General features: G+C 32.8%; 4 protein-coding genes across 9 annotated transcripts; 2 read left to right on the top strand and 2 right to left on the bottom strand.

Moving 5' to 3' along the window:
- Positions 1-868: 868 nt before the first annotated feature.
- Positions 869-4,320, bottom strand: LOC123212943 (ACT domain-containing protein ACR4-like). Its single transcript, XM_044632195.1, has 8 exons — positions 4,054-4,320; positions 3,522-3,594; positions 3,377-3,422; positions 3,128-3,242; positions 2,935-3,002; positions 2,267-2,857; positions 2,036-2,140; positions 869-1,537 (listed from the first exon to the last, which is right to left on the bottom strand). The coding sequence occupies exons 1-8, from the start codon at positions 4,055-4,057 to the stop codon at positions 1,235-1,237; spliced, it is 1,305 nt and encodes a 434-aa protein (XP_044488130.1). The 5' UTR covers positions 4,058-4,320; the 3' UTR covers positions 869-1,234.
- Positions 4,321-13,278: 8,958 nt separating this feature from the next.
- Positions 13,279-14,609, bottom strand: LOC123214713 (cytosolic sulfotransferase 12-like). Its single transcript, XM_044634668.1, has one exon. It carries the CDS (start codon positions 14,560-14,562, stop codon positions 13,525-13,527), a length of 1,038 nt encoding a protein of 345 aa, XP_044490603.1. The 5' UTR covers positions 14,563-14,609; the 3' UTR covers positions 13,279-13,524.
- A 1,310-nt stretch (positions 14,610-15,919) lies between these two features.
- On the top strand, positions 15,920-21,244 carry LOC123214714 (D-aminoacyl-tRNA deacylase). 3 transcript variants are annotated; one of them, XM_044634669.1, is made up of 10 exons: positions 15,920-16,075; positions 16,574-16,684; positions 16,768-16,948; positions 17,031-17,173; positions 17,268-17,331; positions 18,104-18,156; positions 18,288-18,343; positions 19,229-19,303; positions 19,919-20,107; positions 20,764-21,244. In XM_044634669.1, exons 1-10 carry the CDS (start codon positions 16,070-16,072, stop codon positions 20,849-20,851), a joined length of 966 nt encoding a protein of 321 aa, XP_044490604.1. In that variant the 5' UTR covers positions 15,920-16,069; the 3' UTR covers positions 20,852-21,244. The 3 variants fall into 3 exon arrangements, with proteins under 3 accessions (XP_044490604.1, XP_044490606.1, XP_044490605.1); XM_044634671.1 differs by lacking the exon at positions 15,920-16,075 and adding an exon at positions 16,255-16,273; XM_044634670.1 differs by lacking the exon at positions 15,920-16,075 and adding an exon at positions 16,338-16,499.
- A 990-nt stretch (positions 21,245-22,234) lies between these two features.
- LOC123214481 lies at positions 22,235-27,852 on the top strand. Of its 4 annotated transcripts, none has more exons than XM_044634268.1 (6): positions 22,235-22,571; positions 23,054-23,128; positions 24,810-24,913; positions 25,369-26,168; positions 26,663-27,471; positions 27,575-27,852. In XM_044634268.1, exons 3-6 carry the CDS (start codon positions 24,904-24,906, stop codon positions 27,681-27,683), a joined length of 1,728 nt encoding a protein of 575 aa, XP_044490203.1. In that variant the 5' UTR covers positions 22,235-22,571; positions 23,054-23,128; positions 24,810-24,903; the 3' UTR covers positions 27,684-27,852. The 4 variants fall into 4 exon arrangements, with proteins under 4 accessions (XP_044490203.1, XP_044490202.1, XP_044490199.1 ...); XM_044634267.1 differs by having other exon boundaries at positions 25,342-26,168; XM_044634264.1 differs by having other exon boundaries at positions 22,236-22,571; positions 25,336-26,168.
- The last annotated feature ends 76 nt before the right edge of the window (positions 27,853-27,928 follow it).

Here is a 27,928-nt window from a genome sequence, read left to right as displayed (position 1 = left end):
GCAGTACCCCGAATAACTTTTGAAGATGAAGATGATGTAGAAATGGAATCATGAGAGTGAAGATAGAAACCATTCAGAATTGAAGACGCATTTTCTTCAGCCTTTTCTTACTTTAAATTTCTATTGGATCCTTTACTTCAGGCTTTTTACGACACCATCCTCTTAGCTTTTGGTCAAAAAAAATTTAAAACGACCATCACATTCACATCACTATCAATTGACTAGTAAATGAGATCTGATTGGATCATTTCAATGGGGAAAGATGTGGATGGATCAGCTCCACAAATCAAGATGGATTTTGGTAGAAAGAAAGAACGAGGAGTCTTCCAATGAAAAATTCCAAATTGCAATTCCAGATTGGTCTGTTTCCCATTTGGATTGGCCTCAATGGGACCAAACCCTAATGGAGAAACTCCTAAAGTGTATTTCAGCAAGTGTGAATGAGTTGTCTAACTTGAAATCAGCACCATGTTCAAATAAATTCTAAACATGGTTTCACAGCCAAACCCATTTCTAAAGGCACTTCTCAGTGTAAACTGATAAGAGAAATTGTGAGTCATGATTATGCACACATAAGCTGACAAGCAACCACACATGTAGCGGGTCCAATTGCTGTAATGGAGGACGTAACGGTCAAAGTTGGTAACTTCACCCACCCCAAAGAAGAACTTGAATAATTCAGCGACATCATTTGTTGTCAACAGCAAAACACTGAATAATTCAATTACACCAGTTGTTGTCAACAACATTTCTTCTTGGGAATATTCACTGCTCCATATGGTGGGCACCAGTCCAAGATAGGTGTCACAATGACCTTTAATTCTTCCCCCATCATAAAAAAATACGAAGATAAACAACTATGAAGCAATTCAAAACAAATCAACCACAAGATTTCAATTTGAAGCAAAGAGTAAATTATGTACAAAAGTTGATACTGACTGCTTTTGTGGCTCCAGCTTCAGATTGGATCCACAGCAGTGAAGAAATTAATATTAAAAGGAGGCATTCAAGGGGAATTCACAGGGTTAAGATTTTCTATGACTTCCCTATTACTATACTGCCTTTATGAGAAATGAATAATTTCCCATATCTAAGTTACCCTTCTAATCTAATTAAGATGAATGACTAAAGACTATTGGTAGAATTCTAGGTTGGTTTTAAATGTACATTGGCTGAGCTAAAGTCCATATATTCCTTAAGAATAGGATCTAACCAAACCAAAATTAACAAAAGATCAAGACTTGAAGAAACCGCCAAAGAGGAATCTAGTCGGAGATTCTTGAGATGCTTGTTTTAAGTCTTCAGTGTTGCCTTTCACTTTAAGTATAGTCTGGCCTATTGTTTGCCGGATGGAATCAATGACTTTAGCATCCACTCGACAACCTGATGCATCACGAACATAGAACGTATTGAGAGCTTTGCCTGCTTTAGTTCTAACTTCTGCTCTAGTTACAGTGAGGCTGTTTTCCCGGAAGATGCGAGTGACATCAGATAGCAGCCCAACTCTGTCGGAAGTACACAATTCTAGCTTCAAACCCTGGATGACCAACAAACCAAGTTCATTAGAATTAGACTAATCTCTTAAAAATTTAAAAGAAACAAGAAAAAAAGACAACAAGAGATGTCCAGAAACATTTTGTTTTAAGCAAATGTTCCTTTGAGTTGATTGTTGAACAAAGATTCTTAAGATGGAATAGGTTTAGAAGAATGCATTTAAAACATTAATCAAAGGCACATTCTTTATTCAGCAGACAAATAGATATAAGAAAATATGATCTGACAAAGTAGAGGGCTACAAAAAAGCAAAGACATAAGTTTGATTATGACTGAAACAAAACCACAAGATTAAAATTTGCATTTATTATATACTTTTCTAGTTAAAATCATCGCAATATATATGAATTAAACACTTTAACCTAATGAGAAACAGAGCCGGTAAGCTGCACAATATAGCAACTCTCTGATCAAATCCATCAGTTAAAGTAAAAATTGAAATACATAAACCCCAAATGAAGATATGTCATAGTGCACTCACCTCAGATACTCTTCTTTCAATAGCTGCTTTGAGACACTGTATCACTCTTTCTTTCTCTGCATCTGATTTTACGGGGGACCCATCTATATGCCTGACGTAGTATTCCTAATAATTATTCACGACCAAAAAAGAACAAATAAAAGAAAATTAGTCCAAGAAATAATACATACTTAAAAAAAAGGCAAGTTTAAGTCCCCAAAAGATAACCATACAGGGGGAAAAATGGAATACCTGATAAGCTTCTGGCCCCTCAGCATCAATATTCGCATGAAATACCACATACTGCATATCTGTCAAAGTGCAAACTGCATCGAAGAGAAGCTTTGGCCTATCTTTACTTTTAATTGTAACCACTGAATAGCCTTTATCATACCAATTAACAACATTCACATTAGGCCGTAGCCTTTCATCCGAGGTATCTACATCAGTGCGTTCATAATCCCGATCAGCAAACATCATCTGGTGAAGCCTCCTATCAGTGTGGGTGATCTCATAAGCAACTGCAGTTTTAGCACCCCCAGATTTGTTGCTACCTTTAAGTACATTGCGCAGAAGTTCTTTAATCCTAGAGAGCCTATCTGGGTCAGTAATTGGCCCCCCAGTTTCCTCATCAGTCACATGCATCACAGCTGCAGCCCGTGTCTTGTGTGTCCACACATCTGCATTAACTACATTGCATTTAAGGTGAGTGAGAACAGCACTCACTTCTGAAAGTAGACCTGGTCTGTCACATCCTGTTAATTCAATTGCAGTGTGCTCCATAGATGGTTTTACCCCAACAGACCTCATTGTAGATGAATAGCAACCTTCTGGCCCAAGACGCTGAAGGATAAACCCAAGCGATCAGAGATATGCCAATAAACAGTGAAGTGAAAAACAGAAAACTCATTCTAACTCACCTTTTTAATATAATCTAGCATCCCTTCATCCGTAACCTTGTTTCCATTTTGATCAGTAACATTAAAAACTGGTAAGAAAAAGAAAACCTCATAACTGAATTTGATACCGGCAACATATGGGGAAATTAAATTATCTTTAAGAATAAAAACAAAAAGTTAAAGAGACATAAGACAAAGAAGAAATCTTAATTACCATCCATAAACCAGCCTCCATCAGAAGAAATATAAGCTTTAGTTATGATGAGGTTAAGATCAATAAGGACCTGTACAACTTCGAGAAGTATTCCATGTTTGTTCTGACTATCAACCTGCAGCAGCCAAAATCAGAATAAGTATCAAAAAAGTCCCATAAAGAGAAAAAGAAGAAAATTTAAAAAGTCATTCAAAATTGAAGGTGAAAGAGTACAAGAAGAGAAAAGAATTAAATGCATACGCCGCATACCTGTATCACTGTTGCATTCTTGCAGGTTTCATTATCAATCACAACCCTGGCAAAAAGGAAATCGAACAAAGTGATGTAATAATCTCAAATCTATTCAACTCGAGAACAAGGAAGAAGAAGAAGAAGAAGAAATCTTTTTAAGTACCTGGGCGGGTTCATTCTTTTGAAGAGTTTCTCATATTCATCATCACTGCCTTGTGAAAAGCTCATGCTGATCTCTAAAGAAAAAAATTATTCAGAAAAAAAAATTAGGGATTAAAAAAACAGACCAATCAGAAACAAAAGACGTTTATTCTGAATCACCAAAAACCAATCAAAATGGAGATACTGACACTTAATTAAAGCAAAGAAAAGTAGAGATATTATTAAGCAACATCGTCCTTAAAAACTACTTGTAACAAACATCTTCGGATTCAGAGAAACAGACTAATCATAAAAAGCTCAGAAAACACTGTTGTAAACCCAAATACCAAGAGCAAAAGCAATTAAAGAGTTAAATTCAAGCACAAACACCACAGCACCAATAACTTAGAATTAAACCCTCTTATGTAATTAACCAAAAACAAAAATAAAAATCCCAAATCTTTCATATCACCAGGACTCTCAAATAACAAAACAACGACTGCCAAGACCAAGAACAACACCAACACTGAAAATCATGAAAAGTTAGCACCTACCCATTACAATTCTTGAAATTTATCTCGGTTCTCTCAACAAACCCACCACCACAAACTCAGAAGCCTTTTGTTTTTGCTCTGACTCCAACTCAAATTCTATAAAAACCAACTACAAGAAACAGCTTATATATATACAAAAAAAGGGTCTCAGTCAGTCTTCGTCTCTTGATCCCCTCTCTCATTAGGAAAATAAGATATTTTTATATTATTTTTTTAACAAAACAATTGAAATGACCGAAAAATTTTCAAAATCAGACACCAGACACGATACTCCAAAACCCGGAACTTGACTATTTATATAATCAACTTTTTATTTAAATTATTTATTTATTTAAATTTTTATTATTTTGTTGGTCTAAATCAGTATATTTTCCCGTACTTAAACAGAAAGTTCCCGATACTCGGCGTATGAATAGTCTAGGCGGATTTTAGCGAGGGTGTCGGATCTGTGCTAGAATGCGCTTGTGATATTTTACGGTTTAAAAAACAATAGGCACGTGTTATAAAAAAATTAAGGTAAGATTATATTGTTCCAACGTTTGTGGAGAGATCTGGTAATTGGAATTTCTAGGGCCATAGGTTTCCTATAAATTTGGGTTTTAAATTTGGCAATTAAATGGAAAAGCGAAAATATAATAATTTACAAAATACCATTACTAAAAATATATATTTACTTATGTAGAGTTGTTTCAACGTAAAAAGTGAGAAATAAAAAGAAAAAATCACATACCAAATAATAAAATAACTATTTTATAATCAGATAAATCTCTCAAAAATAACTTGTAAGAAGTCATTTGAGTGATATAATAAGAGACTATATATATAAAAATATATATATATGATTCAAGTTTAATTTAATAATATATTAAAATCAAATTTTTGATTTATTTAATTTAATAGTTATAAAGTCAGTTATTAAACTCAAGATTTATCTTACTTAATATAATCGATTCCGACCTAATATGATGGTTCAACTCAAGTTGGATTCTTCTTTACCTAAAAAAAAAATTTGTCAAAAATATATATGCATGATATTTGCTTCATAAATTATGTAGGATATTTTTTATTGACTTACTTTTCAAATCTAGAATAACAATGATCTCTGTATTTAGTTTTAACTGTCTAATTAAATATTGTATCATCACGAAGATAAAGTAACATGTGCGCATTAGCCAACCATGGTTCAATTTTAAGCTAAGGAAATAAATTTGTAGACAAATTAGGTTTTTTTGTCGAGAAAATAGAGAGAGTTGGTTAAGTCACGTTTCTTACAAATGTCACATTCAATTTGTCCATTGATAAAAACCCATGTCTGTCCAACATAATGAATGAAGTGCCATAAATCTGCATAAAAAGAGGCTATTACAAATGTGTTTTTTGTCGGTTAAAATTTCCATATATGATAAGTAGAAGACACTTGGCCTGTTTTAATTTGTTCTGGTTGTTTTCACATGTTTATGTCCTAGCGATTGCAATATTCAGAACTTTGCAAACAGGAAAAATAAAATATATAAAAATCTATAAAGTTTTGGCTCTTTGTAAGTAAAATAGATGGAAGAAGCCATGTCGAATTACAATTTCTGCAAGGGTTTTCAGAGATCAGATGAGCAGGAGATGAGGCAGCACGAGCAAAGGATAATTAATTATAATTAGGAGATAATAATTTATATATTAATGCCACCACATGGCTAAGCAAGAAACGTTGAATTTTAGCTATAGTCGTGCGTGTCTTGAGGGGGCTTGCCTGCCAGTCTCACGTCTTTACTGTTCTCCTGTGTTTAGGCATTCTTAATTAATCTATAAATCACCATTTACTTACCACTCCTCATCCATGAATTCGCATTCTTACCATTTTCATAATAATATTTTTTATCTAAATCATGGCGTCTTCAAATAAGGTAAAAAGGGTCGATTATTTTTAAAAAAACTTTTATTATTTATATATGACTTTCTTTATAATTAATATAATTGATAATTTTATAGTTTGATTTTAATATATTTTCGATAAATCTTAAATTTAAACCCCCTTATTTGAGGTTTTCGTACAATTTATAATTCAAGCTGCCTGTTGGAACTAATTTGTTAGTTTGTAGAGTAATTAACTTGTAGAATCATCAATCTAATTACTAAAAAACAAACGGACGGGCCTCGAAAACAAAAATTGGTCCATTAATCTCTGATTCCCATTTTCCTAAAATGGCTCCAAGAACTCTCCATTGATGTTGGAGTTAGGTAGGTTTGAAATTAGTGTCTGTCTTCCACCACCTAAGAGTAGTCAAGAGTTCACGGCGGTGGTGATGCTACGTCTACGCGACGGCCACTTGAGATAACGCCAAAAAAATGCGATGGCTATAAAAATAAATGTACCGACTCATGTGCAATTAGACTTTAGTAATTTTTAGAAATGCTAAAGTACCGGAATTTGTCTCACCATACTCTGATTTGACACTGCCCACAATCGAATTTGTTTGCCGTCATAACCCATTTAACATTATTGAGTGCCCTCCTAATCACCCATTTTTTTGGGCAAATTAATGTGCATTTGTTTACTAGTGGGCAAAAATCATAAATTGCCCTCGCAAATTTTCTCTTCCTCTTTTATTATCATTAGGAAAATTAATTAAAAAATCTAATTTTATTAAGGTTAAACAACATTAATCAACACTTTTGTATTACACCAATACACTCAAGTAATTATGTTTTGTTTAGAGTGTAAGCTGATTTTATTGTTATCGACTCAACTCAAAACGTCTATCATGTTAAATTATTATATTTTAATTAATTTCTTTTTTCGCCATGTTAAATTATTATATTTTGTTTTTGTTTCTACCCTCAAGTTTGGGAATATTGTTTTATTGGTGCATATGATAGATTAAGCTAATCACATATTAATCATTTATAAATCAATCCATTTCTCTTGTTTGGAGGCAAAACTTTAGATATAAAACAACATTATTAATCATAAATGTGGTAAAATAGCTACAAATTAAATCTATATTACCATTTTTTATTTTTGTACTTCTATTCAACTTACACATAGGTGACATAACTAATAATTTATATGTAGTTTATCACTTCTTTGATGTCAAGTAAACTCAATTAAGCTCGAAACAAGTTATTTTTAAGTGGGCACGAGCTTAAACCTAAGGGATATAATATGATCAAGCTTAAGTTTAAAAGTATTCGACTTTTTAAAATTACGAGTTTGATTTAAGATGATGGAAACTTCATTGTTTTAATCAATCATAAAAAAAATAATTGTTTTGATGTGAGTTTAGCCAAATTTGAACATTACTCTATATTATAAATATAATTGATATGTCATCATTTTAGAAAGTGTTATAAATATATTTAAAAATTTAAAATTTTTTATATATTTTGTTATACCATTATTTTTTTAAAAAATATATTGATAGATATCGATAATATTATTATATCATAAAATTATATTAAATTAATTATGATGTATTTTATAATTCATATTGTATTATAAAATATGTATAAGATGTAGTAAAAAAATATTGATAAGTGTGTTTTTAACTGATTTACCATAGGTAATTATAACTAAACTAAAACCGATTAGACTGATAAATACAACACATAGAGAGAGGAAATCATTTATAAATAAATAAAATAAAAATATTTATGAGGACAAGGTAAGGTGAACGTGACATGAGGCAGACCCATGAGAAGATTTAAATCTGAGACAGCATGGCAGTCACGCGCATGACACGTGTTGGCTCATGATGTCGGTTTTTTACTTTTCTTGGCTAGGGTTTTCCCTTGGAATCGCACAATGCACAGTAACTAATAATTAGTCTCTTCGACGACACGAAGGGTCGTTTTGATTCTTCGCCAGCTCATGATCCGTGTCAGAGAAAAGCTAGAAAGCGCATATGTGGTGCGATTTTGACGTTCGCAAGGTGGTTTTTTCTTTTTCTTTTTTAAATTATTTGTTTATTTCTAGTAAAGCAATTGGCCAATTTATATTGGCAATACTATTTCCTCCGAAAACGAAACCACATAATATTATTTTATTTATATTTTCCAACAAAAAAATTTATATGTTCTGCCGCTATTTTTATAAACCTGGAAAATATGGTAGTGCAAATTATATCATATTATGTATTAAAATTTTAATTTTTTGTATCATGTATAATATATTATATTATATAATATATTTTTGTAAAAAATAAAATAATAAAAAAATATAACCGATACATTATTATTTTAAAAAAACATCGTAAATACCCTTAAAATTTTATAACTTTTGATAGATAATCTTACTATATTATTATTTTCTCTAAATAACATATTATTTTGTATCAATAAAATATATTATATCATATTTAATTTAATATAACTTTTAGTATATATCGTTTTTCATCTATAATGTATTTTATTGCATGATATTAATAATTTTATTTAGAAAAACAATGATGAATAAATGATTAATTATTAATAATACCCGAGTTTCAAAGTGTAATAATAAAGCTATCAAAATAGCCTACGAGAAAAAGAATCGTCTCCTCGAGATGGTGGTAGTGGAGCACCAAGCTCCATGTCCTAGCTCGTTGAAAAGTTGAAATAACACTAGATTGACGAGGAAGACAAGTCATGTTTAACAGGAAATCATCGAAAAATTGTTTTCGCCATCATAGGCATACAATTCATGTATACATTACATTTAATACAAAGTTGAAATACCATTCATGGTATACTTCAAACCAAATATTTCATGTCTATTTGCGGTTATTTGTACAAAAAGCAATAGCAAATAGACAATTGATCTATACACAATAAGTAACTATACAAACTATATACGATGGACAACCGCATTATCTACTTGTCAATTTATAACATAGTGTGCATAAAAGAACTTTTATTCGGAGAGTTTAATGAGTAACTCTTAATAATTAAGGTTGTTTCTAATAAACTTTTCAAGGTATCCTTTCACTTTCCGTCAAAATGAAATAACAAACATTCCTTATCAAATTGAGAGCACATAATCCTCACATTTCCTTAACAATAGGGTTCTAGCATTTAATCATGTAATTCCTTATGTAACCTTGCTCTTACACTATAAATAAAAAATTATAGAGACTTAGGAATAACACTTGAACATTCCACTATTATGCATAAAGATTGTACTAAAAAACACTCAATAACATAATATTAAGCGTTAGTTTCTGAATTACAGATCAAATCATTTTAAAACGATATTTATTTCATAATTTTACTGTTTTTAATACTTATTTTGAAATCTCAATCATGATTTAGTGATGTTATTGTTGGTACAATTTTTAGTACCAACATTAAAAAATAAAAAGATAAATAATGTGTTTTAACACTAAAATTTGTGGGATCAAATAAAATATCACGTTGAAAAACAAAATAATAAATAAAAAGCATATTATATTTAGAAATAAATTTAAATGAGTATGTTTGGTGATTAAAATGAATTACTTTTTGCTTATTGAATGAAGTCACGTTTTCAATTGAAAGGTACAGAAGACAAATTAGGAGGAAAAAGAAGAAAACAAATGACATATAATTTTGAAAAAGAAAGTAGTGATGGAGAATGGGTTGTGTCTGTATGAGGTTAGCCCAATATTGGAAAAAGAAAGAAGGAACGTGGTCCGGTTTGAGGCAGGAAACTGAAACGCGCCCACCTCATAAATGAAACGACGACGATGTAGGCGTTATGTTATATGATGTAACGTAATGTCTCCAGTGGTCCCTACTTTCACCACGCTGATTTTAGATGGCGATGAGAGAAGATCCGATGAGAGATACGGCCTGAGCTGGGGGTGTACGTACTCGTTTGATATATGCAAGTGGGTCTGGTAGTGACAGCTGCCTAAACCACAGGCGTGGGCGGGAAATCGGATCTTGACAGACGTTTTATTTGACGGGCTGATTTTTTTTTTTTGGTTTATTTTCAAAGGATATTGGGTTTAAATTTAAATAACCGCACTCTGAGAGATTTCTATATTTACTTGTTTTGATAGAAATATTTTAGTTTAAAAATTTTCTGCTCTTCAAGAGAACAGTTATTAGTGTCGTTTCATGTAAAATAATATAATTATATTTTATTTTTAATTTAAAAATATTAAATTATATTACGACATATATAAAAAATTAATTTATTTGTGTATTTAAAATAAATATATATAGATTTATCAAAACAAAAAAAGACATAACTGAAAATTTGGGTGATAACACTAGTAGACAAATCTAAGCTTAAGTTTGAATTTAGAAGAAAAAGAGGAAGCGGGGATAATCCTTTTCACCAAATAACGTTGGAGTCATGAGTGGAGCCGAGGTGGTGTAAAAAGCAGGTCGTTCAACTCAATGGCAACAAGTTGTTGAGAATTGAGATGCTGTCAAACTAGCCAATAAGATCTGTTAGTTGAGAGTTGGGTAGGATCACATCTTTTTATATTTTCAATCATATGATTACAGACAACGATCATCTGTAAAGTTTCATCCACAGAAAATGCACTAATAATAAATATATTTTCATAAAATTTAATACAAACAAAAGAGGGCATTTATAAATCTCAATTTTAACATGTAAAAAAAAAAAAAAAAAAGTGATATTGGGTATTAGGTGAGATTTGAGGATGCAGCAATTTCCTGTTCATATTATTGGGTATATTTTATAATTAGAGATGATAATTAGACTGGACAAACAAGTGGATTGAATTGGGTATGGGTCGGATTGATATGGATGCCAATAAAATGGATACGGATCAAATTATATAGGTGATAATTTATAAACCTATATCTAATCTGGTGGATACGGATCGACTCATAGGTTACGTATTAATATTAATTTTTTACTATTTCTTTTTTGTTTTTATTATTTTAATTTTCAATATTTTTCTTTTCAAATATATCGTAATTCGGTGGAGGAACGAATATTTACCTCAAATTATAAAAACATTTTTTTATAAATTTGAAAATTTTGAGTATTAAAAATGGAATAAATATTTATAACAAAATGTTTAATGCTCATATTTTTTAAATTTATTTTTAGCACAACAAATTTTTTAATTTTAGGACGGATATGAATTTATTTTATGTCAAAAAAAGAAAAATATGTAAAATTTATGTTAAGTGTATTGTGACTTTGATGTTGAAGTGGAAAAAGAAAATGAATAAAAAAAATAGTGACTTGTGGTCATACCCAGCACTTCTGCAAAAATTTATTACTTGTGAGTACATATCTAAAAATCTAAAACTTATACCCTTATTTAGATTGGTTATTCGCAGATTACATAGGTGATCCACCCATTTTGCCACTTCTAATGACAATGGGCTTTGTCGTACTAATTCTAACGTGATCCACCGTGCTTAAAAATTGGACAAAGCCTAGTGGGTAACGCCTTTATGGGACCTTAGTAAGACAATTCGTGTGTTTTTACAAATTCACCTTTTAAATTATAATTTTTTAATAATTTTTAAATTTAAATATATTGTGACGAACCAACTCGTAGGCCATACCCAAAAAGAGGGCTTGGGTTACGTTGCAGGTTGGTTTGATATTTATAATAATACATGGGTCATAAGTCAATAAACAAATCATCATCATCATCATCACCAGCAAACCCAACATGCTTTGTTTGTATAATTGTCACACAATGTTAACAAGTTCAATGTGAAAAATATAAAACTAATTAAAAACTTGTTTATTGATTCACCATCTATTTGATTATTGTTATATAGACAACAGTTGTATCATACCATATAAAGAAAGATGATTATAATATTATGTGCGAGGGATGCATGTATCATGTGTATCATATATTAAAAATTGTCTCCTAATTTTGTGGTTGGGTTGGGCGTGTTGAATTTCTATGCTTTGTGAGATGGAAAGATGAACTCAAAATGATTGATTCCCTTGAATATATCAAACCAAAAGCACTTTCATCTTATGTATAAATGGTGTTAAAAAGTTCAACATGCTTTTTGGCATTTTCATCTTTGGAAATTCTCTTGGGTTTACTCAACTTCTTTCATATATTGGGCTTTTTTCCAATCTGAGCTCTCAGGATGCACCTCAAGAAAAGCCTGGTTCCCAAATTAAAACAAGACAGGGTTGGGCAGTGGGCTCGTTTTTTCATATTCATATCTCCAAACCCAACTTCCTTATACAACTTTGTTCATCAATTTCCCGGAAATTTTGACATATTCTAAATATATACCTTTTTAATTCATGTGAAATGGTAGATATGTCCGGCCATTTTGATAGAATTTTTGATGGTTTTCATGTCAAGAAACCACTGAGGAGAGAGGTAGTGGGAAGGTCGGCTAACAGTCTTCCTGAAGATGTCGCTGAAAAGTAGTGGTTTGGAAAAAATCAAATCTTAATGAAAAAAATACAACTTTTTAAACTTTAAATAAAGTGAAATTGTTACTTTTTCAAATTAAAAGAGAGAAAATAAGATAAATTTTAGTTTTTAAAAAATTTGTTGATAAATAATGATTTAATCCCTGACAGTAATAGTCAAATTTAACAGTCAAATTCAATGGCAATTTTAAAGTCAAGTAAATCATCCCTCTTCTTCGATAACAATTTTAAAGCCAAGCAAATCATCAGTGGGTCTCAAATCAAGCAAAATTTAGAAATTATATAAAGCCCCCATCTTGTTATGACAATCAATATACATGATGAAACTCCTTTTAGAACCGTCCGCTGCACATGGAAATCTTTTCCTTCTCAGAGCTCCGACAAAAGAACAGACAATATTCACAAATGATGCTCCAAGAATTTGACACATTGATGATTAGGTTTTGGAGGTGGGGACCCAATAACTAAGGTATTATTGTCGTCCCTATTTCTCTCCATTACATAATTCATTCCACATTGGAGGGTTTTCAGATCTGCCATTGGCTTCTGTAGTCGATCGCTGGTAATATTAAGATTATGATAAGGTGTTTGTGAATAGAAGTTCGATTTCTAGTTTTGGCTTTTTTTCCTGATTCATGTGAATAAGCAGTGTATATTCGCCAGTGCGTAGAAACAATGTGAAGCAGACAAAAATGATGAACAGAGAAAAGGAATCGAGAGAAAGTAATCAAAACACAAAAGCCTCTTTATAAAGACCTGATATGAGCCAAAATGAAACTAAAACAAAGAGATGGAACCAAATTAAAAAGAAAGTAGTCTGTCCACATCCTAAACATATAATTGTTTTGTGTTTTGCCATTACGAGAGAATGAGTTCAAAATCCATAACATTAGATATTAAGTGCTGAAAAAGCTCATATTTGATCAAGCATAATCTCACCAAAGTAAGCAAACCATACAAATAATTTTGATCAAGCATAATCTAGCAATCAACAGACCATATCTGACAACTGCAAATGGAGGTCCCCAGTGGACAGACCAAATCTGACAAATGCATGCAATATACCAATGGGAAAATATATTATTGCCATAATGACTCCAAACGTACGTACCATATTATAATTTTAGCTTAGACCCATGCAGCTTCTGTTCAGTGATCTCATCGAGTCGCCTTATCATCTCTTCCGTCAGATGATTCGCCGAATCTCCCACCTCTCCTCGCCGGAAAAATGCCTTATACTCCTCTCCGGATGACATTTTCCCCTTCTTGTTGACTTCCAAATTGCTCAAGTTATCGAAACTACATAATTTCAAGATACAATCCACCAAGCCTTGACTCTCCTCTTCCGGCGAAAATGGACACCCCAAGAACTCTGCCAACCTCCTCAGATGAACTTTTGGCTCTTCTTTCATTTCCTCATACTTCAAGAACATCACCCTTTTTGGACATTCTAAACTTGCCTCCCAGTAGCCCAACACGTGATCCCAGAAGGGTCCGTACAAACTCACTCCTCTGCAAAACTTATCAAAAGCCTCTTCAAGAGAGTTCTCACCCATTTCTGCTGGTCTCAGCTTGTTTGTAAAATGCCAAAGTGACACAAATGTGTCTTTAGGATTTCTACACAAGTAAACAAGTTTGCAAGCTGAGTCCTTGACGGATGTGGGCAAGGAAACACAAGGCAAGTGAGTTGAAAAGATCCTTGGAGAGGGCAAGGTGGAGAGATCAGGAACCTGATTTTCAACGTATAGTTTAAGTTCCAAGAAAGGCACAAGTTCATGGGGGTTATTTGTGAGCAAAGGGTGTTGCTGAGGATGATCAACATAGAGAAAACGGTTGACTAGAGCAAATGTTATGGCCTTTAACCAAGTGGTGCCTGCCTTAGGAGTGGAGACAAGGAGGATGTCCGAATCTTGAGCTTGGAAGTGATTCTGACATGTTAAAACTCCTTGCAACTGTCTAACGTGGTGCCAAAAACCTTGGTATTGAAAGAGATGATCTGCAACCCAACCTCTTTCGGAGGGAAGGGAGGTTGTTAAGTCTCTGCATTCTGGGGTCAGACCATTATCCTGCAAGAATTTAGGTAGAGAACCACCAGAAGGTTCAACTGCCGGCATAGATTTGGAGAGTGAAGTAGGCTGCTCAACTTTAGGCATGACTGGGAAAAGCAAAAATAATACAATTTTTTTGGTAACAGTAAAGTTTCAATGAGAGATCGCTTGATCTCTTCACACATATTTATATTACCGGTTAACAAAAAAATCCAAAAAATATAGGAAATCAAAATCGAAAAAGAATAAAAAAATTTCTGAAAAATCGACCGACAAAAATAGGATCTTGTACGCTATTTTGATTCGTCTTTATATGGTCAGGAGGATTCCTTCTTTTTTTTGGAGTGCATTGTCAACCTTTTGTATTTCTAGTTTTACTTATGTGTCATATTGTCGTTTTAACCCTCCCTCAGCCACAATCATCAAGACTCTGTTTGTCTCTGTGTCCTATCCAATCCATCATTCATAAGATCTCTCATTTTAGTGTTATTTGTGTATTTTTCTTACTTAATAAAAGTCATTGTCTCAATTTTTACCAAACATACTTACATAGCTTAAAATCCTTACACGCTTGTTCAATTTGATATATACGATCGTATTATTGTCTCATCATTGTCATTTTTTAAATATTATTTATTTATTATTGATGTTTTATCTTATACTTAAAAAATTTATTTCAATAGTGTTATTTTTATCAAATTTAAGTTAATAATAAAAAAGTTTTTTTATGCCCTATTTGAACCATTTATTATGATGTTGATGGTGAATATGATGATAAATTGTATTATTCTTTATTTAAGTGACATGATATTATATATCAATTATATATTTTTTATATTATCATCTAAAATAATATCGATAAAAAAAGAATACAAAAATATAGTGATAAAAATATAGTCTTTTATATAATACATCATGAATGATGGCTCGTGATTGAATTTGAATTAACCACTGAGTTCAATAAAGTTCTACTCCAAAGAACCCGAAAAGAGAATTAAAGTTAATATTAAATGAGAGTACTTTAAGGTTGTTGAGGTTGACTAAGTGGACTCACTAACTTTTTTTTTTTATGTTAAATATTTGCTTTATGTATTTTATAAAATATTCTCTATGTTAATACATATTAATATTTTTTATATTATTAAATTATGATATAAATTAATTAAATTATTTTTAATTATTATTTTATTATTAATATATATTTTAAAAATATTTTTCACATTATTATTTTAATTAAAAATTTTGTATAAAATGATAATAAAATTAAAATTATTTTAATACGGAAAAAAGTAATCAAAATTTTTTATATTATTTATTGTATTATTATTAATACATTTTTTATTATTTATAAATCATATAAAATAATAACACTAATAAAAGGTAAATTATGTTCATGTTTTTCTTTTCTATTTTAGCAGCATAAATCAAAGGAAATTAGAGTTAATAACAAACGACGTCATTTTAGGGTTTTGTCAGCTGATTAAAGTTAGTATAAAAGCAATCTTCTGCCAACCCTGAAGTGCACACAAGTTATTCACGGCCAGAAGACAAATCTTATAGAATTTTTCTACCCGTAAATCCCTCTCTCCCTCTCCACATTATTGGCCTCCAAATGAAGGTTTGAAATCAATTACCCTTTTATTTTATTTATATATATATATATAAAAGTCATGTCTCGATTCTTGGGTATTTTAACGTTATCCTGCTGCTGTCAATTTTTTGTTTTAATCCTAAAACCTGGCAGTAAATTCTATTTTAAAGTCTAATTTTGTTCGTGACAAAGAAGATACATCGGCCTCCGCCATATTGAAATTTGGTGAGGCTTGGCTGCTTGACTGTTGTGCCGCCAAAAAAATTTATTTAGAGATTGGATGATTGAACAAAATTAATAATATTAAATGAACCGACAAAGATAAATCGGTGGGCATATTTTGAAATGGATGAGACGTTGTTTTTGAAACCAGGGCTGTGAAATTGTTTCCGACTATTTTTAAAGAAATCCTTATATTCTTGCCCCATTTTGTGTATGATTGAATCGCGGGGTAAAAGTAAAACTTCATTTTTTTTTTTCAAATTGAAATTTTGTGTCTGATTTGTCTCACAACAATTAAATCAGGGAATGAAAATGGTGTCTCTGATTGTCGCCACCACAATCGATCCAGCCTCCATAAACCCAGCCAAAGCGCTCTTGTCCATGCCTGGCTGGCGCCCCGGTCCTTCCTTACAGGTCAGTCGGTCATTACTTTCACAACACCTCATTAATTTCTTTATATTCTTTACATTTTGATTTTAGTTTTTATATAATTACAGGAAATAAAGAGCTTTGCCAATCAGGATGTGAGAGTTTTACAACACGACAAAAGCATCGTGGTGGAGGATGATTTAGACAACCGTTGGGAGGAAGCTACTGGTGAAATAGTAAACGAAGTCATATTTCTCAGCAGACACACTGCCGTTTCGAACCGTCCTGCTCTCACTGTTCACCCAATCGGTACAATTTTACATTCATTTCTGTATTTCGTTAACCGTGATCCTCTTTACTTCTTGTTATTATTAACAACATTGTTCGACAGGGGTGCCTCATTTACGTGAAGGAGATGCGTTGCCGCAGGGTGGCAGGCCTGGGTGGGCCGCGCCACCAAATCCAAGAATTGGTCCCTGGCTCAGACTCTTAAAGAAAATCGCTGTCTCTCATAATTTAGTTCCTGAATTTGAGGTTTCATCTGCTTATCTCTTGTTTTTATTTTATTTTATTTTTTTATAAATGATTTTATATAAGCAGTAGTTTATGTTGTTATACATGAATGTAGATTACATTGGAGGGTACACATCATGGGCCGATAACAAATAAGCCGACTTTGTTTGTTGAGATTGGTGAGTTTCGTTTCATTGCCTATTTCTTGAAACATGATATATTTTTTGATTGTAATGAGTCTTTGGTTAATCTTAGAATAAAACTCCATGGGCGCAAACATAGGGCAGTAGTTCTGAGTTTGGTAAGAAGATGCTTTTGATGTTTTCTCATGGGGAGAATAAAAATAACTAAGAATATAAAATGGCATAAATCTTATCAATTAGTTCATCTGTACGTTAATTTTCACATTGATTATTTCATTTGAGCTAGTTAGGTTAATTAATGTTGTCCTCAAAATAAACTTTCATACATTTTATTTATTTTGTAATGCCTTTAGAAGGTATTGTATAGCTTATTTTTCCAACACTAGATAATTATCTCCATACTTGAGAAGTGCTGGAACAAAGCTTATTTTCTGAGTTGGAATGCAACTCAGGAACAACCACATAACATACTTTTGAGGAAAACATTATAAATAGTAATGTAATATAGCATTATAGAATCAGGAGATATGCAAAGTTATTCTTGCCAATAATGTAGCGTGAAATTAATAAAATTTAGTGTAAGAAAACTAAAATTGCAAGAGAAGGAATGTCCAAATTTTCATTTATGGTATCTCACAAAGGCAAATTTTAATATCTATTTATAGAGCCTCAAGCTTCCTACCTTAACCAATTGAAACTGGCCACAAAGCTAGGCATGTGTCAAAATAGTGGGCATCCTGCCCTTCATAATAGGGGAGTACTTGTAATCTGTGTTTTATGTTTAATAGGTTTCCACTGATTGATATAGGTAGTACAGAGGAATATTGGCAGAGACAGGATGCTGCCCAAGTTGTTGCTGAGGTTGAGTTTGTATTTTCGACCTTATTATTTCAAGCATTAATTGATCTTGTCACTATTATATTAGTATATTATGCAGGTTATTTGAAATCACATTTTTTGTTCACTAAATTCTTTTTTGTGCTTGCCTCAAGTTAATTTGGGAAGGACTTGGTCTTGGGGAAGGTGTGGCTGTAGGAAATTGGAGCAGGTACTGCCACCAAATTGAACAACAATCTTAGCTTTTGTTCATCATTTGAATTTTTTTTGCATAGAGTATCTTGATTAATATTATTATACATGATTGTCCAACAAAACTCTGTCTCTCTGCATGACTAGACTTGTTTCTTTTAAACTTGATAAAAAAACCAGCAAATGTATCTGCCTCATGTCCCCCTTTTGTGATATTCTGATGTGTTTCCACCTGCAAAAATCTAACAAACACCGCACAAAAACAACCAAACCAACAACAGTTCAACCGAACAACCCCAAAAGTGATTGATACTAAATACTCTGGTTTTATTTACCCACTTAGCAGGTAATTGCAGCCAATTCATCACACTGCTCTATCTCAACATGTTTATACAGCCAATCTTCCCCCTTGAATATGGATGAATCCAGCTGTAACCCCGGCTGGAATTTGCTTCCCCTTACTAACTAACTGCCAAAAGACCCCCCTCTTCTCCGGCCTTCTTTTATATCTTCTCCCTTAAGTTTTTTTCCCTCTTTTCTTCCCCTGCTGCCACATTTCCTTGCCTTTTTGTGTCTCTCTCCAAAAACGGCTACACGCCCATTAATTTAACGTCATGTGTCCCCTTAGCCTTTCTCTTGTGATGAATACCTTAGCCTAACAGAAATGTTTTCTTGTACTCCATGTATCATGTGAACTTCTCTTCTGGCTGCATGTTCTAGTGACAGTTTCTGTAAGTTGATCATTGCATGCTTGCATATTGAATATTCATTTAATGTATGCTCTTTGACAAATTCTTTGATTAATCAAGTCACTCGAGTGTTTTGCCAATGTCCATTGAAACATTAAACCCTCTTCTTCTTGATGATGCTTTGCTTACCCATTTCTTCTATATTGATATCATAGGGAGAATGACAAGAAGAAGGTTCTTCTTGGGATAGGTGGAGGACATTATGCACCTCGACATATGGACATAGTTATGTAAGTTAATGTCATACAACAGTTTTCACATATGGCTATATCTTAAGTATTCCTGTCATTTTAACTTGTAAGTTATATCCTATGAATTATTAATATGAAAGATTGGGCTAAGAATGTTGAAGTCAACATAGTGGATAGCTCCATTAAATTTGTTTCTGCAGAAGCATCCTAATAGGCCTTAATGTATACTTTTTCCTTCACTTCACACCCAATGTTTCAGTTCCCATTAGAAAATTGAGATATGTAATTTTATACAAAAATGTACAGGAATGTATTTGTAGAATATTTGCTTATAATGAACTCAACAAAATTTGGCTTATCAATGCCTTTCTTAGTACGTGCACATATTCTGGAGGCTCTTGCAGGACAAGTGCTTATTCATTTGTGTTTCCTTTTTATAATCACATCTTCTTTCACTGGTGAACTTGGGTAGTTTATGCATATACACAATAAATGGAGTGCGGAGAAATGGCTGGCATACAATAGATTGAGTTTTTTTTAAAACAGTATTTCAAGGCTCTCCAACCTCCATAAATAAAGGAAAGAAAAAGAATAAATGACTCATAGTTTTTTCTTCAGTGTCTTAATGTACCATTTCATTGTTTGTAATGATAGGAAAGGTGATGTTTGGGTAGGCCATCTACTCTCTGGATATTCATTGCCAATGGAAGAGCCAAGCCAGTTAAAAGCAGATACTGATGCCAAAGATATTGGTGGAACATGGAAGCAGGCCATTAAAGAAGCTTTTGAGGCTACCAAAACAGCTTTTCCTGGTGGGGAAATTCTGGCACATCTTGATCAGAAGTGAGTTAACAAACTAGAAGTGTTTAGCTAAACTCTTAACACCTTTTGCATTTTAAACAACATTCTGTTTGTTCTAGTCTTTGTGGGGGGCAATGAAATTAAATGTTTGGAAGAGCTGATGCCTCATCCATTTCTACTAAGGCTATGAGCAAGAGATCTTTACAGATGCTTGATGTTGGGGTTGTGGAATTTTACCAGGAGTCTTAGGTCCAATAATAAGAACATTTTTCTCATCTCTTCTTGAAAATGAATAGCAAAATTGTGTGAGCAATTTTAAAATCTACTCTAGAATCTTTCATCAAAACCCTTCTTCAATGTTCTGGTTGTCTCTCTTCAATGGTTGTAGAAAATGGAAAATTATGAATCTTTAAAATCTACTGCAGATTCTTTTTTTTTTTCTTTTTTCCTTAAGCTTTATCAATGTCTAAAACAAATGCTCAATTCTAAATGTGTAGGTCAGCAATTGATGGTGTGTGGCCATTTAATTTGGGTTTTGTTAATTGTAAAAGAGTGAGGGGGAGAGTGCTCTTTAATTTGGGATAATGATCTCATTATTGCATATTTATAAGTTTATTTGTTGTTTGCCCTCTTCTTTTTTCCCCCCACCTGCAATACATGTTTGATAATCTTTGACCTATGTAAACGACTGATTGCAGGAGTTTCAAGGGCTGGCAGAAAAATGCCATTTTTGGATATCTCAGTGATCTGAATATCAAAGTTGGGAAGCCAAATGACTTCTTCTGAATTCTCAACGTTCCTCTCGCCTTCTTTCCCAGTTGCAAAATCATCGACCTATCATATTTTTGTTGCCTCTGGGGGACTGAGTATGAAATCTCATAAAATACATTAAATAAAAGGATAGAACTATGCATACAAACAAATTATACAAATTTATTTGTATAAACTGAAGTGATAATTTGAAATTGAGTATTGTGATTGTTTATTCTTTTTCTCATTTTAAAATCATTTATTCAGGTATTATCACTTCATTTGTATAGAAGAATTGTATAATTTATTTGCACAAAAGGGTTTGAACAATTTATTTGTATTGTAATACTACTTTAAATAATTTCTTTATCCGAGACTCAGATATGTATCCTACCTATTAAAGTCTAAGATTAAACAATTATAAACTAATCGTCCTTTTGTCAATTAAATTGTCTCTTATTAATCTATAGACAAAACATATGCATATTATATTCATCTTTGTCTTTATGTTTCTGTTGGTATGTGTTATTTTCTGAGTGTGGATGCAGTGTGTTTTGCCTTTAAACAACACTTTGTGGCCCATAATTAAGACTTCAATTTTCTTCAACATTGAATTCAATTGAAACCGACCCACTGGCATTGACCATTAATCAAATGGTTTCTCTAATTGGGATTAGTGTGACATCTTAGTATGGTGGAATACACATGAAGAGGTCTAATAATAAATAAAATAAAATAGGAAGATGGGAATTGGTAAAGAGAAGAAGGAAGCGTCAAACGAGGAGAATTCACTTAGGATCCCCATGCACCGGAAAGTCTCCATTTGTCTTAATCATACTGTTAATTATAATTAATTAGGTCAAACCCTCGTTCCACCCACATGCATTGTTAAATAAATTAATTAGGTTTTCCATTTACTTTAAAAGATTTAAATGTTTAAATTGAGTCATTAAATCTCTTTTACATGCTAAGAAGACATATTCTCCTTGTAATTATAAATCAAAGAAAAATATATTAAAATCATTTCTTTCTTTCTTTATTCTATTTTCTGGGCCCAATAAAAAAGCTCCAAATTGAACCTAATCATATCACACGTGTTTTTCCTTACCCTCGTATCATCCCCATCACTCATCATGGACCTACAACTCATATTAGCTTCAGGTGCACGTGTAATCCAATCATGTGACTTTTACCACTATTCCACCCCGGAAGACACTGTACTGGTACAGTGACTTTTCATAATCAAACGGCCAAATCATGCCTTTGACTGAAATGAGTGGTGAGGATTGACTGGAAATGGGTCCCAATCGCAAATGAAAAAGTAGTAGTGAAGCTGACAAAGAAAACGAACTAATAAAAAACAAGAAAGAGAAAAATATTTTTATTTGGAAATAATATTTATAATAATAAGAGTACAGATTACAGAAAGGCAGCTTAAGATCTCAACGAACTGACGAGCCATCCTATTCTCACAGGCCTTCCTCACATACGTTTAAAGCATAACAAAAACAAAGTCTCTCCCCCAGCCGATTGCGATACAAGACACAAAAGTTGACTTTTTTGAGGTTGTACTGTGAAATTTTCAATCTTTGTCATACTCAAGGGACAAAACACAACACAACAAAACACTTTGAATGTGAGTTTCCGGTGGCAACTGACCAAAACTTCAAATAAAGGAGAGATTTTTATTTTACGTTTTGGTGTTGTTTGGTTAGCCGGAAAATCTGATGGAGGACCGGGGAAAGTGAAGGAACAGGTGAGGGAAATAAATTTTGGTTGTTGTTTATTGGATTGTAGGTGGAGGGTGATAATTAATGCAGAAACTTAGTTTAATAGATAGGGTTCACTTATCCTGCAGGGAGCTCAACACGAATTGATTGCAGTTGACCTTTAATACTAGGTTTTTGATAATTACAACTCACTTACTATTTACTATCTCTCTCTCTATTCACTGTCCATCCTCTTTTTTCATTTTCTATTTGCTTTCCACAAACAGCAGTCCCTTTATCCAAAGCTTAGGATTCAGATTTTGTTTTGAAAGCTTCGTATCTGTATATCTAAGGAACAATAATATCATTCCTTTGGTTTAAAGTTTTCCAGAAACTTATATGTCGATCTAACTCAGTTTTCTCTGTGATAACATGATTTGCTGACTTGGTTATGCTTTTTTTTCTTTCTTAATTTTCTAAAGACTTCTGTAATATTTGGTTAATATTATGTTTCTTGTTGTTTTTCCAGTGATATGCAACTTGATTGTAGGCTGTGAATCGAATCGAGAAAGCAAGAAGATACTCTTGATTGGCTGATAGCAAAGTATTTTTTTTTATTTGATGCAGATCTCTGGCATTTTCTTATTTTGGGTATTACAATGTTTGCTCATGGGATTAAATTAAAAACCCATCTGGGATTTTCTCTGATTGCTTCGAGAATTTTAGTTTTTATTATAATGGGTTAAATCTGACTAGAGCCAGAGAACAAAATAAACGGTGTTTTTGTTTATGAAGGATGGCCATATGGGTTACTGAATAATATTTTTAATATAGGTTATGATTTAGCTGTTGAAAGTTTATGTAAGCTTTAGGAAAAGATAAAAACTTTTTTCTTGTCCTTTTGTTATATGGAGAAAGTGCTTAAGATTCCAACTTACTTACCCTATAATATTTGGATTCGGAGAGTTCCTGTGTACTGGTATTACTTGATGATATTCTTTAGTGCCTGTAATTGGATGGTTATTGGCTTTTCTACAACAACATCAGCCCGACCTCATTAATATATGTATGCTACTTATATACATACACTGTAAAGGATTAATTACTGTTTCAGCTCTGCTTTTCATTTTATTCTATTTTGGATTTTGACTTTTGAGATTGAGAATGCAATTGATACAATAACTATTTCATGGTTTAGTTATGTGTTGAAGCTGTTGAATTGATACTGGTCCTTTTAGCATTTTTATTCCTAATATCTTTAATTTGTCAACAGCTAAAAGGGCCTCATCAGGAAACATGACCGCTTACATATAGCTTAATTTGGTCTGTTTGTCCTTCTGGTTGATGATGGTTTTCCTCAATACATCAGTTTTAGCTTTCAATTTTTTAAGAGTAATATATAGTTATTATTGTTACAGTATGTTCTGAAGTTGCATTTTTCATTAACACTTTCTATCTGACCTTGTTGAATTTGTTTTATATTTAGGACTCTACTATTACTACAGTCACTTATACATTTAAATTTGTATACCTGTTTCTCTCTTATTTTCTTTAAATAATCACACACACAAAAAAAATTAAATCCCTGTTTCCTCCTTTTTACATTTAGGAGTGGGCAGGAGTACCATTGATACTTTTAAATGTTTATTGATATGAGGTTACTTATTTTTTAGGACCTGAGCAAACATTCTTCAGTATCTGATTAAACTATTTTTAACCCTTTATTGCTCTGAAATTCTGAACAGCTAGTGAGAAAAATATTCTGTGTGATTCAAAGTTCAAACTTGCTGCAACATCTGGTTATGAAAAGAACTTTTCTAACGAGATCATGGAATTCTTTGTCAAGATAATCAGGACTTCGTATTGAGAAAAAATGTTTTTCTTTTATTGTATAATCCTGATGTCTTAGTTTAGTTTGTTCTATAGGAAGATCAACCATAACTAAGCTTGCTATGTTTCCAGTTGTTCAGAATTGTGATTAATAAATTAATAAACTTTTCCCTTGGGAAGTTTTTTTCTGCGTATTTGAGATTATCTTCTTGTGAACTTGGTTGCTTGTGGATTTCAACTGTTGTGCTTGAATATATATGGTGTATCTGAATTCTGTTATGTAATTATGTTTGTTGTCTGCGTATGGTTTACTTTCCAAAAGTGAACTGTGCTGATTTGATCACTCAAATTCAGCACCTTAATGCTCTTTTGGTCCCTTATAAAGTATATCTAAAGAGGGGTAATGTTAGGTTGCTTATTTTAATACAGTTTTTCCATGTATCTTTGGTTGGCAGGATTAGCTTGCACTTCCCTGAATTCTGTAATCTTGAAGATATCACTCATAGTAGCTGTGAAGAACTTCCTCATCTTTCCAAATCCATGTGAACCATGAAATTTGGTAATAGCAATCTTCTTTTAGAATTTTTTCATTCCCAACTCTATTTTTACATATTTTTTATGATATTTTCCTTAGAGTTAGCATCTGTATGCTGTCTGTTTTGTTATGAGAGTTCAGTTGGTATAATCAGAACCATTTCGTCCTTTTGGTTAGCAATCAAAATTCTTGACAGCCTTCAAATGTTTAAATAGTTTCTTGGGAAGTTGGTTTATGGAAGGTTGGGATCTTGCTTGAGCATATAATTGCACTTTTTAAATTATTGGAGCCCATAACGTAGTTTGCAAATTTAGATTTCGATCAAATCAAGTGGTACAATTATTTTGTTGATCTTACTTTCTATTAATTGTCATTCAATTAACACTTTTTTCCCCAACTCTAATTTCCAATTATAGGATTCAGAGTAATTAAATATTTTGATGTAGTTTCAGATAATGAACAAGTGTTTGTGCATCCAGCTTTAGACCGCAAGCCTGATTCTAAACCTTTTGATTATCAAGACATTCCTTTGGAGTCACTGAAGGAATTTCAGAACAAACTCTTTTGTGCTTCAAAACCCAATGAGGGGGATGCAGATAAATCATCATATATGATAAATGATGCAGATGGTTGGACTGTTACAAAACTTGATCATTCTATGAGTTTGAACAATATAACGGAGGACAATGAAAAGGATATCATAGATCTGGCAGCTCAACAATCTCATTCTTGCCGAGAAACAGAATCATTCAAGAACTCAGTTTTTAATATGGACAACAATGTTTTGGAATGTGAACTACCTGAGTTGATAGTTTGTTACAAAGAGAGTACAGACCATGTCAAGGATATTTGCATTGATGAGGGAGTACTTTCCCATGACAGGTTCCTGTTTGAGAGTGATATGGATGAGAAGGGTGTCTGTTCCTTCCTTCTTCCTGAAAAGAATGGAAATGATGAACCGATGGGGGAAAAAATCAATACTGTTATGCCTCTCGTTGATGTGTTGAAATCTTCTGCAGAAAATGATTCTAATACGCTTACTGTTAATCAATATGATTTTCCACTCAAGCATGATTCTGACAAGGATACTGTTGGTCTGTGTGATTCTAACGATTTGATGCTGATGGATGAAGTAAAAGATGATGAAATAGACAAGACAGCAGATGATGTCTCAAAAAATTTCTCACTTGGAGATTTGCTCTCAAGGCAATATTTGACCACAGATGACTCATACTCCAAGTCTTCTGATAGTGATGAAAGAGAGACTGAAAATCAGCAGGTACACATATTCCTGATGAACATTATCTGATTATAAAACTTTGGATTCCTCCTATGTATAGTATCAAATCTTCTTAGGAGTACTTATTAATAAATTGCCATATTTGTTTATTGGTTGAGATATTGACAGTAAAAATTGGGATCACAGTGAAACTGTGAAAGTATATCGGGCACACAGTTTCAAAATAGGAGCTATAGACTACCCCAATGGATATTCTTCTTATGATGTAAAGAGAGAGTGAGAGAGAATATGTGATAAAGATTTTAATTATTGAAATGCAGGGCTGTGATGGTTAAACAGTCTTGGCAAGTTCTGCTTTTGTTTATAGGGTACACAGTGAAACTGTTATTGGTAATTTAACTACTAGATGATAGTATGTCAGGTACACAGTTTCAAAATAGGTGCTATAGACTACCCCAATGGATATTCTTCTTATGATGTAAAGAGAGAGTGGGAGAGAATATGTGATAAAGATTTTAATTATTGAAATGCAGGGCTGTGATGGAAAAACAGTCTTGGCAAGTTCTGCTTTTGTTTCTCTAGCTGAAGAACCAAATGGTAGCACTGAGGAAGAGATTACAGCGAGCTCTGATTTGGTTACTTTGGTTGAAGAATCCAACAATGGCGGTGAGGAAGCAATCTTGGCAAACCTTGCAATGGTTTCTGCAAACGAAGGAAAGCATAATGACAGTAAAGAGACGACCTGGGCAAGCCCTGATCTGGTTTCAGGAGAAGCAATCTTGGCAAACACAGCTTTGGTTTCTCCAGCCAACAAATCAAGCATTGGCGCTGAGGAAGGAGAGTTGGAGACCAATCCTTTGGTTTTGGCAGCTGAAGAATCAAACAATGGCAGTGAGGAAGGAATTTTGGAAAATTCTGCTGCAGTTTCCATAGACAAAGAAAAGCACAATGAACCAACCTCGGCAAGCCAAGATCTGGTTTCTGGATCTGAAGAATCAACAAACAGCAGCATGGATGAAAAGTTATTGTATAATAGCAAGGTGGAGACTGGAAGCATAACTTTCGATTTCAATGCTTCTGCTCCCACATCAAGAGGTAGAGAGGAATGTTCTCTGAATGGTGATTCTAAACAAAATGGGACTGCAGACACCTCAAAACTTGAATATGCTCCACGGCTATCAGTTTCAAGCCAGGTTCCCAATAGTGTTGGGGAGTCAAGCTTCTCTGCAACAGGTCCTACATCAGGTCTGATAACTTATTCAGGGCCAATAGCGTATTCTGGCAGCCTCTCGCTTAGATCTGATAGCAGCACAACAAGCACCCGTTCTTTTGCCTTTCCTATGTAAGCTTCCTTAAAACTTTTTTTTTTACTCCCTTAATTGTTCATCTGCCCTTATGGATTCATTCCAGAAATAACAAGTTTGTATTGTTTATTACAATAACAGATTACAGCCCGAGTGGAATTGCAGTCCAGTAAGAATGGCAAAAGCTGATAGGAGACATTTCCGGAAGCATAAATGTTGGAAACAGGGCCTTCTCTGCTGTAGATTCTAAATGCTCTATTTTTCTATCAATAGTTTGAAGTTAGAAAGTATCACATGATATAATATATTATATTGGGATTTTTTTATATTTTATTCTTACCCTCTTCTATATGGTATAAGAGTGACATAATTATACTTCTTACTCTTATAATAGACGATGTTGAACAAACTTTACCAAACTGGAAATCTGCATCGATCTTACAATCACTAACAGATGACATAATTCCCTTTGTTTGATCTATGCTTATAATTCCT

This window comes from Mangifera indica, chromosome 4, assembly GCF_011075055.1.
Source record: "Mangifera indica cultivar Alphonso chromosome 4, CATAS_Mindica_2.1, whole genome shotgun sequence".
Lineage (NCBI taxonomy): Eukaryota > Viridiplantae > Streptophyta > Magnoliopsida > Sapindales > Anacardiaceae > Mangifera > Mangifera indica.
This window is presented reverse-complemented; position numbering and strand designations above follow the sequence as displayed.